This window comes from Callorhinchus milii, unplaced genomic scaffold (genome assembly GCF_018977255.1).
Source record: "Callorhinchus milii isolate IMCB2004 unplaced genomic scaffold, IMCB_Cmil_1.0 Scaffold28, whole genome shotgun sequence".
Classification (NCBI taxonomy): Eukaryota; Metazoa; Chordata; class Chondrichthyes; order Chimaeriformes; family Callorhinchidae; genus Callorhinchus; species Callorhinchus milii.
In genome coordinates, this window is record NW_024704769.1 from 159,060 (window position 1) to 172,539 (window position 13,480).

The window sequence follows — 13,480 nt, forward strand, 5'->3', positions numbered from 1 at the left end:
AAAACACGAGGGCATAATTGAACGGTGATTAATCTGTAATCGGGAAGATTTTTGAGCCAATAATCGTAATGCCAAATAATAATAATCCTTGTGTTTGATACAGTACCTTATCACTGAGCTTCACAGGATACACTGTAAAGTGTAGTGACTGTTTATTTTGTAGGGATGTAACGTGGGCAACCAATTATTGCACACAGCAAATAGAATGAAACTGGAGTTGGTCTTGAGATGTCGATTAAGGAAGTCAGTACAGGGCCTCAGCTTGGCTCAGTTGTAACGCGCTGTAAACTCCGAGCTAACAGGTTGTGGGTTCAAGCCCTACATCAGAACTCAACAAGCCCGAGGTCCAACTCAGTCTTTCTTCTGCCTGTTGGACAATTTTTCACCTTAAGATTTAAGGTGGGTCAGAAACGGGTGAAAAAGCCTTGAATCTGAAGCTGTTTTTTCCACAGTGGGTTGAACAGAAAACTGTCTGGATTTTCCATGGCTCTCCACCACCTTAATTATTAAGGACTGCTCTCGCACACTTCACATCAAGCTGGGCTGTACCCCAAGGAAGCTGCTAAGGAGTTCCTGGTACCTGCCATCCACCTAGTGAGTGCTTCAAACCTACACTCGTTGGATGTTAAATGACTAACTATTGACCATCCTCCTTTTTTGAAGAGGGAGTGGGTGTAATGTTAAATGGGGTCCCCTTAAATCTCAGCTGGCTCAACAGAGACATGCTTGACAGTGGAATGTTGGACCCGAGCCCACCTCTGTGACACCTCGTCTCTGACACAAGACGCGGAAGTCCGTCTGAATCCCACAGGCAGAAGCTAATAATAATAGTTTTCTCATTTGATACAGAGCCTTATCACGTTGTTGAGACGTCTCAAAGCACTTCACAGAATACACTGTAAAGTGAATTGACCGTGTATTTTTGTGGGCGAAACACGTATTCTCATTATAATAATAAATGAGCTTGTCTGTCTGTGCATTCACTGGGCTGGGCAGGTAACAACAACACATGTTTACACGGCGCCTTTCACATTGGGAGGACGTCCCAAGGCTCTGGACAGTCAGGGATTTGGACCCGAGCTGGGGGTTGGGATCAGGAGGGGTGGAGGGTGGGGAGGGTGGGGGGAGGAGGGTGACTGCAGGCGTGGTCGAAGCGGAGGGTCTTGAGACTGGCCTTGAAAGAGGCAAAGGAGGGGTCGAATCGGAGGGAATGTGGGAAGGAGTTCCAAAGGGTGGGAGGCAGAGAGGCTGAAGGCCCGACCACCGATAGTGGGGTGGGCCGGACGGAGGATGTGGAGCAGGCAGGAGCCTGCTGAGCAGAGGGAGCGGACAGGTTGATACGGCCATCCCAGAAAGGCCTGTGTGGACAGTTCCTGAGGTTAGTACAAAGCATCAGAAGCTCTGTATTGTCAGATGATACTCCAGTGCCTCCATCATCACTGTGGTCATTCATCTCATTGCAGTTTGTAGGCGCTGGAGACACAGATGAAGTGGATGCAAAGTGGATGAAGCTCTTTAACAAGTTTCCACAGCAAAGAGGGAGGGAGGGAGGGAGGGAGAAACACTGATCCATCCAACCTGTAAGAATCTTGTGACGTCGGTTATGACGTTTCGAAACACGTACTCCTCCTTCTGACAGTCAAACCAGCCCAGTTTGGTGATCCTGGCAAACAGTTGGATCAAGGCCTGTGTGACGAAGCTCGCCAACTTTGGCCTCGTTGCCAGATAATTCAGAACATAGTTTCCTGCCACGAAAAAATAAAACACAAAAGTATTTTTTTTATTAAAAAGATACCTTCCGTTCCACCACCATCGGCAGCCGGGCTTTCAGCTACAACGCCCCGGAAATCTGGAACTCTCACCCTCCCTCCGCCTCGCACCTCCGCTTCCCCATCTTCAGATCGTGCCTGAATTCTCACTCTCTGCCCTCCGCAACTCCATCCCGGAGCTCCTCCTCCTGCACCCCACACCCGCCACCAACTCCTTCAAATCCATCTCAAGACCTTCCTCTTCGACTGCGTCTACTGTCACCTCCCCCAACTCCCTCCCCCCAGCTTGCCTGTTCCATATTGCCGGTCGGGCCTTCAGCCTCTCTGCCCCACTGTGTTGTGAATACAGGTGTAGTGCAGAAAACAACTTGATGAAATCTATTTATAGTTATAGATAATAATAATATATTTATTAGCAGCATCCCACTTACGTATATCGATGCGCTGTTCTAAAGGCAGAGGGTTGGTTGTGCGAGACACCAGTTTCGTAAGGCAGGTTGCTGCCAGCAACTGTGAATACGATGACTGTAAGAAAAAAAATGTGTTAAATAATAAATAATTATTATTATAATAATAATCCTTGCATTTGATATGGTAGCCTTATTACATCTTTTGAGATGTCTCAAAGCACTTCATAGGGTATACTGTAAAACGAATTGACTGTGTATTTTGTGGGCCAAACAAGATAGAATCATACAGCACAGAAGGAGGCCATTTGGTCCATCATGCCTCTACTGACTCTTTGGAAGAGCTACCAAATCAGTCCCACTCCCTCCCCCGCTCCTTCCCCATATCCTTGCAAATTTTTCTTTTTCAAGTACCTGTCTAATTCCCTTTTGAAAGTTATTATTGAATCTGTTTCCACCCCCTGTTCAGGCAGTGCATTTCAGACCGTAACAACCCTCTGTGTAAAACATTTCTCATCTCCCCTCTGGTTCTTTTGCCAATTATCTTAAATCTATGTCCTTTGGTTATCGACCCACCCACCCGCCAGTGGAAACAGATTCTCCCTATCTGCTCTATCAAACTCCCCTCGTAATTTTAAAAACCTCTATTAAATCTCCCCTCAACCTCCTCTGCTCTAAGGAGCACAATCCCAGCCTCTCTAGTCTCTCCACATAACGTTGAGTACCATTCTGACAAATCTCCTCTGTACCCTCTCTAAGATGTAAAACAAAGTTCATTTGATCACTCCCAACCCTCCGAGAATGGCAGGTAAATAAATCATCGCAGTGGATTATACTTACGCTTCCTCTCTCTAAAAGCAGCTGGCATTTGTTCAGACAGTCGGCGCTGTTGGTAAACTCCACCAGGGCCTTTTCTGCCTCTAGCCTTGTGGATGTCTCCGTCGTTTCATAGAGCTGCTTACACAGGATCTCTAGTTGCGCCAGGCTCTGTAACAACACGCTCTCTTAATTTAACTCACGTAAGTCGCAGCCGAATTTGCAACGCTGTAAAACTTTGGACTCTCGTAGTGCAGTGGTTAGAGCTCTTGCCTCGCAATCGAGAGAACCCGGGAAGGGCAAAACTTTAGGCACGTTTCCTTACTACAAACACACACACACACATACGCCTCTGTTTACCCAGCAGTAAGTAGGAACCCGGCTGTTAATCGATTGGCGGATTACTTTTCCCGGGGGTAATCCCTTCAAGAAATAGAAAGAAAATTGGTCCCCTCGAAAAAAATAATAATTTGGTCACTCGATCCACGACTGTTTGAGGGACACCGCTGTGCGCAATTGGCTGCCTCTCAGGTCGTGATCAGAGGCTGTGGGTTCAAACCCTCTGTGTGTGAAGCCGCAATATAAACGCAAGTTGTTGTTGTTGACACTCCAGCAGAGGGGAGTGTGGGTGGGGGAAGGGGAAAGAGCATCCGATTGTCATAGGTACCGTCTTTCGGATGAGATGTTAAGCCGAGTCTGTGCCTGTTTCTTCAGAAGATGCTGAAAATCAATTTGAAATGGAAAGGGAGTTTCTCTCAGTGTTCCTGGGCCAATAATCTTCCAGATAAATGGCTGGCTGCCAAATGGCCATTGCGTTTGCCTGTGAAGAATAGTCACTGCACTCACTGCTGATTGTTGTGAAGAACACTTAGGTGACGTGTCTCACAAGTACGCAAATTCTTTCTTTGTTAACCATTCCACAGATAAAGCCAGTTTTAATGGCTGGACAGGAATACAACAACCACTTGCATTTATATAGTGCCCTTTCACATGGGGGGAGGTAACCGTAAGCATAATAAAAAAGGAAGGTGTTTAGGTACGATTTTGAAAGTGGGGAGGGAAGGAGGGGGCAAGGCGGAGGGATTGAGGGAGAGAGTTCCAGAGTTTCGGGGCATAGTGGGTGACAGCCACCGGAGGTGGAGTGGAGGGGACGAGGGGCAAATAGGTGGCCGGAGTTAACCGAGCTGAGGCAGCGGGTGGGAGAGTGGGGGGGGAAAGCAGATCTGAGAGGTAAGGAGGTGCTAGGACATTGGTAGATGCTGTGCTACATGGCCTGCAGTTATAATAAAATAATAATAATCCTGGCATTGTGGAGTCCTGTAGCTCAGTGGTTAGAGCACTCGCTTTGCAAGTGAGAGACCTGAGTTCAATTCCAGGCAGAGGGCGAAACCTTGGGCAAGTTTCCTTACTCCACACAGAGCCTAATAATAATCCCTCCAAAACCAAAAACAATAATAAATTGGTCATTTTCAATCTACGACTGTTTGTGGGACATTGCTGTGTGCAATTGGCTGCCGCGTTCGCCCACAAATATACGGTCAATTCACTTTACAGTGTGTTCTGTGAAGCGCTTTGGGACGTCCTCCCGACGTGAAAAGCGCTATATCAAATGCAAGTATTATTATTATTATTATTGTTGAACTGCAGTGCGATCTCTCTGCCAGCCAGCCTGTAATATAGCGTAATGCAGTGTGTGGGGAGTTAGCGTGTGACACTGGAATCACCCATGACACATTACTGTTCAGCTCTCTCACTGAAAGCATCCTGAAAAGAGATAGCTGCAGGCTGCGGACTGCTGGGCACTGCAGATAAGAGTTTCCCTTCTGTCAGGCTGGCTCAGTGGTAGCACTCTCACCTCCCAATCGGAAACTTTCCCATGTTCAAGCCCCCATGCCAACACTTTGAAATCATATAATAATAATCCATTCTTTTGATACAGCGACTTATCGCGTCTTCAAGACGTCTCAAAGCACTGTAAAGCGAATTGACTGTATATTTCGGGGGTGAAAAGCGTCAGCCAATTGCACAGCAGTGTCCCCAAAAACAGTCGCGGATTGAGTGACCAATTTGTTTTTTTTCTTCAGGGGATGATTACCCGGAAAAGCGATCCCATCTGCCAATCAACTAACACTCGGGTTCCTACATACTGCTAGGTAAACAGAGGCGTGTAGAGTAAGGAAACTCACCCAATGTTTTGCCCTGCCCGGGAATCGAAGCGAGGTCTCTCGCTTGCGAGGCGAGGGCTCTAACCACTGATGCAAGTAAAGCAAAGGCTTGCCGAGATTGATTTGGAGCCGAGCAGCCCAGCAAGGATTGGGGATGTTGGGTTCACAAACTCAGGAGCGGTACAGGACATGGGCTTGGAGTTCTGGATGTTTCTAGGAAATTAATTCCTCTCCGCCGCTCTATACAAGCAAATGGTTTATCCAACCGGTTCAGAACGTAATGACACAAGACATGCCATTGGTTGGACCAACACCCTTTCTTTTCAGCCAGGCGTTGAGCCCTGAATTCACCGCAGAACAAAAGGAGTTGAGACTCAGCTGGTCCTTATACACTGGAACAGTTTCATCAGCACATGTGCATGTTGTACCAGTTTCTCTCAAAATATCTCCTCAGCAACTTTTTCTGGTTGGTTTCCGATCAGAACATGATGACCAACGTGCTGCTTACTGCAGGTGGCCAAAGCCACATGATATTTGTCTGTCCTGCATTCTAACATCGCAATCATTTCACCTTATATCAGTAGAATTTATTGTGTAGTCCTGGTTACAGCACTCGACTCGTAAGCGAGAAGACCTGAGATTGATTCCCGCCCGGGCAGGGTGAAATGTTGGGCAGGTTTCCTTACTCCACACACACGCCTCTGTTTGCCTAGCAGTAAGTAGGAACCCGGTTGTTTGGCTGATGGGATCGCTTTTCCGGGAGTAATAATCCCTTCAAGACAATAAATAAATTTGAAATTTTTTTTAATAATTTGGTCACTCAATCCACGACTGTTTGTGGGACGCTGCTGTGTGCAATTGGGTGCCATGTTTCGCCCACAACATATACTGTCAGAGTTCTGAATGATCTGCAACTTGTGGAGAGGAAGAGTTGGAAAGGCCGACAAGCAGGGATTTGGCAGGGATTTGGCCGAGATGTAATAAGTGTGTGGATGAGGGTTTCAACGACCTGAGGGGAGAGGCAGTGGCGGAGCCGAGAGATGTTGCAGAAACGTTTATGCTGAGCTGCCTGTCCCGGTCAGTGTGAGCACAGCTCGGCCTGGGGTTAGTTACACTGACTCTGGAACATGTCCTGCCAATGTCAGGGGAACCTGGTGGCAGAATGAGTGCCAAAGGCAAAGATATTAGTCAGCTGGGGAATATTGCTGAGCTTTCTCCTACAAATCACACAGTCACTACACTTCACAGTGAATCCTGTATTGAGATGTCCTTGCAACCATTTTCGGGGTGGGGGGGTGGGGATAATAATCCCTTCAACAACAAATAAAATTATGATAATTGCGCACAGCACTGTCCCACAAACAGTCGTGGATTGAAGTGACCAATTATTACTATTTTTGTTTGAAGGAATTATTAACCCCAGAAAAGTGATCCGTCAATAGACTAACAACCGGGTTCCAACTTACTGCTGGGCAAACAGAGACGTGTGGAGTGAGGAAACTTGCCCCACGTTTCACCCTGCCAGGAATCGAACCCGGGTCGCTCGCTCTCTCTAACCACTGAGCTACAGGGACTGCACTCCTCGCTGCTCACTGACTCTGTGGCGTTCACCACAAACACAACACAGCTCAGAGATAACTTCTGTGAAATCTACTCTGTCAATGCCGAATATGTTGACTTGAAATATTACACCACTGGGACGGACATCTGTCCCCTGTACCACATGCCAGACTGTCCACCATCAAACAATTTCAATAAACTTTCAGTCACTCAGACCGCAATAAAACCGAATCCCCATCAAAACCTCTTTAACAGCCATCACAATAGATTGCAATAATGAATAAAGCTTTCTGGAAAAGACACTGTGTTCAATTAAAATGTCACTAATGATTTAAAACCTCAACGAATTACATCATTAACTTACCCAGTGCCCCTCATACAGCATAGCGCCTCAGAGCGCTGCAAATGACAGCTGGGGGAAGGTGGGAAAGAGACTGCATAGGAGGGCAAAAGTGAGAGATGTACACGTGGCGTGTATTTGAGAGTGTGTGTGAGCGCGGGGGGGGGGGGGATTTGTGGGGGAGCTCTTTTGAGAGTTACATAATAATCTTTGCATTTAATATAGGGCTTTGTCATATCTTCGAGACGTCTCAAAGCACTTCACAGAATATACTCTACATTGATATGACTATATTTTGAGGGTTAAACGCAGCGGCCAACTGCGCACAGCAGCGTCCCCACAGTCGTGGATTCAAGTGGCCAAATTGACTGCCGCGTTTCGCCCACAAACTATACAGTCAATTCACTTCACAGTAAATCCTGTGAAGTGCTTTGAGACGTCTCGACAACATGATACAGCGATCAACACAAGTAATAATATTATAGGTGCGGGGGGGGGGGGGGGGCAGGAGCTGTGTGTATTTAGATCAGGGCTGTGCTGTGCGAAAGTTAGCATTAATGAGAGAGGGTTGGTGTGTGGGGGGGTGGGAGCTGTTTACATGAGGCAAGGCTGTGAGGGAGGGGCAGGTACTGTGTGTGTCGAGTGCGGGGAATGTTGTTGCATGAAAGGGGTGTGTGTGGGGGGGGTGGGTGTGGGGAGTGTATTATTTTGGAGGTGGCTGTGTATGTGCATGTTGTTGAGTGGGGGGAGGGCTGTGTGTGTGTTGTTGGGGTGTATTATTATTTGGTGGTGCTATGCTGTGTCTGTGTGTTGGGGGATGTTGTTGGGGGCTGTGTGTGTGTTGGGGTGTAATATTTGGGGGGGCTGTGTGTGTGTCAGGGGTGTATTATTTGGGGGGCTGTGTGTGTGTAGGGGTGTATTATTTGGGGGGGGCTGTGTGTGTGTGTGTAGGGGTGTATTATTTGGGGGGGCTGTGTGTGTAGGGGGTGTATTATTTGGGGGGCTGTGTGTGTGTAGGGGGTGTATTATTTGGGGGGGCTGTGTGTGTGTAGGGGGTGTATTATTTGGGGGGGCTGTGTGTGTGTAGGGGTGTATTATTTGGGGGGGGCTGTGTGTGTGTAGGGGGTGTATTATTTGGGGGGGGCTGTGTGTTTGTGTAGGGGGTGTATTATTTGGGGGGGCTGTGTGTGTGTGTAGGGGGTGTATTATTTGGGGGGGCTGTGTGTGTGTGTAGGGGGTGTATTATTTGGGGGGGCTGTGTGTTTGTGTAGGGGGTGTATTATTTGGGGGGCTGTGTGTGTTGTGTAGGGGGTGTATTATTTGGGGGGGCTGTGTGTGTGTAGGGGGTGTATTATTTGGGGGGGGGTGTGTAGGGGGTGGGGGGGCTGTGTGTGTGTGTAGGGGGTGTATTATTTGGGGGGGGCTGTGTGTGTAGGGGGTGTATTATTTGGGGGGGGCTATGTGTGTGTGTAGGGGGTGTATTATTTGGGGGGGGGGCTGTGTGGTGTGTGTAGGGGGTGTATTATTTGGGGGGGGCTGTGTGTGTGTGTAGGGGTGTATTATTTGGGGGGGGCTGTGTGTGTGTGTGTGTGTGTAGGGGGTGTATTATTTGGGGGGGGCTGTGTGTGTGTGTAGGGGGTGTATTATTTGGGGGGGGGCTGTGTGTGTGTAGGGGGTTATTATTTGGGGGGGCTGTGTGTGTGTGTGTAGGGGGTGTATTTTGGGGGGCTGTGTGTGTAGGGGGTGTATTATTTGGGGGGGCTATGTGTGTGTGTAGGGGTGTATTATTTGGGGGGGCTGTGTGGTGTGTAGGGGGTGTATTATTTGGGGGGCTGTGTGTGTGTAGGGGGTGTATTATTTGGGGGGGGGCTGTGGTGTGTGTAGGGGGTGTATTATTTGGGGGGGCTGTGTGTGTGTGTGTAGGGGGTGTATTATTTGGGGGGCTGTGTGTGTGTGTGTAGGGGGTGTATTATTTGGGGGGGGCTGTGTGTGTGTGTGTAGGGGGTGTATTATTTGGGGGGGCTGTGTGTGTGGTGTTAGGGGTGTATTATTTGGGGGGGCTGGTTGTGTGTGTGTGTAGGGGTGTATTATTTGGGGGGGCTGTGTGTGTGTGTGTAGGGGGTGTATTATTTGGGGGGGCTGTGTGTGTGTGTGTAGGGGGTGTATTATTTGGGGGGGCTGTGTGTGTGTGTGTAGGGGGTGTATTATTTGGGGGGGGCTGTGTGTGTGTGTGTAGGGGGTGTATTATTTGGGGGGCTGGGTGGTGTGTTTTTTGTGTGTGTGTGTAGGGGGTGTATTATTTGGGGGGGGCTGTGTGTGTGTGTGTGTAGGGGGTGTATTATTTGGGGGGGGCTGTGTGTGTGTGTGTAGGGGGTGTATTATTTGGGGGGGGCTGTGTGTGTAGGGGGTGTATTATTTGGGGGGGCTGTGTGTGTGTGTGTAGGGGGTGTATTATTTGGGGGGGGCTGTGTGTGTGTGTGTGTAGGGGGTGTATTATTGGGGGGGCTGTGTGTGTGTGTGTGTAGGGGTGTATTATTGGGGGGCTGTGTGTGTGTGTAGGGGGTGTATTATTGGGGGGGCTGTGTGTGTGGTTAGGGGGTGTATTATTTGGGGGGGCTGTGTGTGTAGGGGGTGTATTATTGGGGGGGCTGGTGTGTGTGTGTGTATTATAGGGGGGGGTGTGTGTGTGTGTGTAGGGGGTGTATTATTTGGGGGGCTCTCCTGTGGGTGAGGGAGCAGGGTATGGGGGGGGGCAGGAACCGGGCTGACACGGCCTCTGGCTGTGCGCGGGAAGATGGGGGTGTGAGCCCCGGGGGGGGGGGAGGGGGGGAGGGGGGAAGCGGCCGTTACCTGCACATGATCCGCCATTTTCCTCCATTCATGCTCGCCTCAGCCGCCGCGCCTGCGCAGTGCGCGCTCCCCACACGACGCAGGCGCAGTGCACACTCCCCGTTGCCGCGCACGACGCGCCCGCCCTCGCCACGTGATCGTCCCCCCGTCACGTGAGCAGGTGAGCGCGCGCCGCCCGCCCTCGCCACGTGATCCCCGACTGACTGATGAAGCCGCTGCTGTCTGAGCCCCGCCCTGCTCACGTGACCAACGTGAATCACATCACAGCGTGTGTGGCACGTGGCTACAGTGAATGGTGAACACAGAGCTCTTCTTATACAATAACAACAATAATAATAATCATCCTTGCATTTGATCACAGGATACACTGTCAAGTGTAGTGACTGTGCAATTTTGTGGGTGAAATATGGCAGCCAATTGCGCACAGCACCGTCCCCACAAACAGTGGTGGATTCTGTGAAGCGCTTTGAGACGTCTCGAAGGCGTGATAAGGCGTTATGGTAAATGCAAGGATTATTATTGGGGTAATTATTATTATTATTGTTATTACCACCTTCACGGCATACCTGCACGATACAGACCAAACTGCACCGGCAGCAAGTCAACAATCAATTCCTTAATCATCATCCGAGCATTATCCAGACTCTATAATAATAATAATAATAATAACTCTATCCTTCAAGGACAACTGTTGGTGTCCACCACGGCTCGAGGTACCGATAAGAGTCGACTATTGGCACTGACACCTCATGTATCTTCTAATCAATGTCTTCCCTTGGGCTGTGCAGAACCAGGGTTCCACACCTGGGGACACCCACCATCATGTCCCACCGGTTGGCCCAGTGTTCTAGATGGCGGGGGCAGCACGGAAGGTCCCCAGGGAGGCTGCCAGCAGCACAATATCACTCGCAACAGAAGTGCTGCAATTCTGTCAGAGAGATCTGGAACAGATACACCAAGTCCTTCACCCTCGATATCATCCAACAAGTCATTGATGAACACATCAAACAGGATGGGTGACAATGGGCAGCCATGAGCCTTGACCTTACCCCCTTTCCCAAGGGATGGGCTTAGTAAGTCCAGTGTCACTTATATGGATGTTGGAGCTGGAGTACACATTCCGGATAAAATCCAGGATACAGCTAAGTACTCCCATGGCCGCCAGTTTCACCATGAGGGCTTCATGAGGCCCTAAAGACTTGGTGAAGACAATGAACGCAACGTAAGTGATTTTCCCCTCTGCTTTACGACCTTCTACAATATAATACAAAGTTACCACCTGTCCCACATAGAATGTCACTTCTTGAGCAAGTGGAGTCCTGTAGTGTAAGTGCTGTTTTTTTAAGGGATTACTATCCCCAGTTAGTGATACTCCAATCGACTAACAACTGCTTAATGTCACTTCCTATTAGGCAAACAGAGGCTTGTTTGTGGGTAAGGAAACTTGCCTGTGGTTTCGTCCTGCTTGCCTGGGAATTGAACTCAGGTCCTCTTGTTTGCGAGGCGAGAGCTCTACAACAACAACAACAACAAGATTCCATTTATAAAGCGCCTTTCACGTCAGGAGGACGTCCCAAGGCGCTGCACAGTTGGGTCATGACCCGAGCAGGGGGGAAATGGTCAGGGTGAGGGGAGGGAAGGGAGGGAGCGAGGAGGGGGGAAATGGTCAGGGTGAGAGGAGGGAAGGGAGGGAGCGAGGAGGGGGAAGAGAGTCGAGCTCTAACCACTTCGCGACAGGTCACACAATCTGCTAACCTCATATCCTTGTCTACTTCCTCTTTGAACCCCAAGGAGTGGGGGCTGAGATGGCCCATGGGGGTGGGGAATGGGGATGGAGTTTTGTAGCATAGTAGTTAGCGCGCTTGCCTTGCAAGCGAGTGGATGTGGGTTTGATTCCCAGGCATGGTGGGGCAAAACCTTAAGTTTCCTTACTCCACACATATACACACAGACACACACGCATGTGTTTACCTCACAGTCAGTAGGAACCCTGTTGTGGCGACATTTGTGTAAACTTGCTGTAAACACAGTTGATGAAGTAGTGGCTGGAGGAGGAAGCCAGCCTGGCGATGCTCTGAGCTTCCTGTTTTTCAGCCAGAGGCTGTTTAGAAGGTGTGTGTTCTCTCGCTCTCTCTCTCACTCTCAGGGCCTCATCGCAATGGATCAGATCAGTGAAGGACATATGATTTTCTTGTTTCTGCCCTTCACACTTCCTCTTTCAGACAGGACAAAACCAAAGACAGAACTCTGTTTCCAGGCCTGACTGTTGACGTAAATTTGAGGTGCTCCTTAAACTGTTTCTCATCATAGTTCATCACAAGAAAAGCCTGACAGCAACACATATTATTATAATAATCCTTGCATTTGCTGTATAGCACCTTATCACGTCTTTGAGACGCCTCAAAGGCCTTCACAGAATATACTGTAAAATGTAGTGACTGTGTAGTGCCCTCCATGGCCTCGCCCCACCCTACCTCTGCGACTTCCTAACTCCCTACCAACCCGCCCGTTCCCTCTGCTCAGCCGGCTCTGGCTGCTCCACGTCCCCCGACCCAACCGCCCCACCATTGGGAGAGCCTTCAGCCACTCTGCCCCCAACCTCTGGAATTCCATCCCCCAGTCACTCTGCCTCGCCCCCTCCTTACCTTCCTTCAAGTCCCACCTTAAGACCCTCATCTTCGACCATGCCATCGGCCACCTCCCCCATCCCCTCCCCTTCCCCCCTGACCTCAGCTCGGGTCTGAAATGCTGTCACTGTCCAGCGCCTTGGGACGTCCTCCCGACATGAAAGGCGCTGTACACATCTAATCTTGTTGTTGTTGTTGTGTATTGTGGGCAAAATGCGACAGCCAATTGCCACAGCAGTATATCCCACAAAGAGTCGTGGATTGAGTGATCAAATTATTATTATTTTTTCAGAAGGCCAATTAACCCCGGAAAAGCGATCCGCCAATCGACTAACAAGCGGGTTCCTATTTGCTGCTGGGTAAACAGAGGCACGGGGAATAAGGAAACTTGTCCAACGTTTCACCCTGAACTGACCCGCCAGTCACTACACTGCACACTTTATCCTGTGAAGCACTTTGAGACGTCTCGAAGACGTGATAAGGCACTATAACAAATGCAAGCATTATTATATTCTTTTTAGCGGGAGTGAGCCCCCTCTGGCCCCCAGCTCCCCGCAGCTGCCTCTGGATTGATGAGGAGGGTCAGGGGGAGAAGGGGGTGGGGGAAGGGGGCAACGGGGGGAACAAATGAGCTGTTAGAGAAATGAACAGCTTTAAAAAAGTGTGATCTTGAAAGAAGGCAACAAAATCTGCATTGGGCTGAGTGGGGTGAAGAGGGGAGGGGTTGATGGAGGGGTGGTGGCACTGTTTGGCATAGAGCATCACATAGTGTCAGCGTCGTGAAGCCGGCACCTTCTATTCAGATTAATAATTATAATAGTAATAATCCCTGCATTTGATACAGTGCCTTATCATGTCTTTGAGACGTCTCTTTGCAGGATGCACTGTCAAGCGGATTGGCTGCGTATCTTGTAAAACTATAAGTATAAGCATTTTACGAAGTGAA

At 49.4% G+C, this 13,480-nt stretch overlaps 1 protein-coding gene across 2 annotated transcripts in view; it reads right to left on the minus strand.

Annotated features, from left to right (window-relative positions):
* xpo7 (exportin 7) overlaps positions 1 to 9,978 on the minus strand; it is a 31,286-nt gene extending 21,308 nt beyond the window's left edge. For both annotated transcript variants that reach the window (XM_042344451.1, XM_042344450.1), the window contains exons 1-4: positions 9,908 to 9,978; positions 3,017 to 3,163; positions 2,201 to 2,294; positions 1,579 to 1,745 (exon numbers count right to left, since the gene is read on the minus strand). In XM_042344451.1, the coding sequence (XP_042200385.1) occupies positions 1,579 to 1,745; positions 2,201 to 2,294; positions 3,017 to 3,163; positions 9,908 to 9,925 (426 nt within the window). In that variant the 5' untranslated portion in view covers positions 9,926 to 9,978. The remainder of the gene's footprint in view (positions 1 to 1,578; positions 1,746 to 2,200; positions 2,295 to 3,016; positions 3,164 to 9,907) is intronic.
* Positions 9,979 to 13,480: the final 3,502 nt, after the last annotated feature.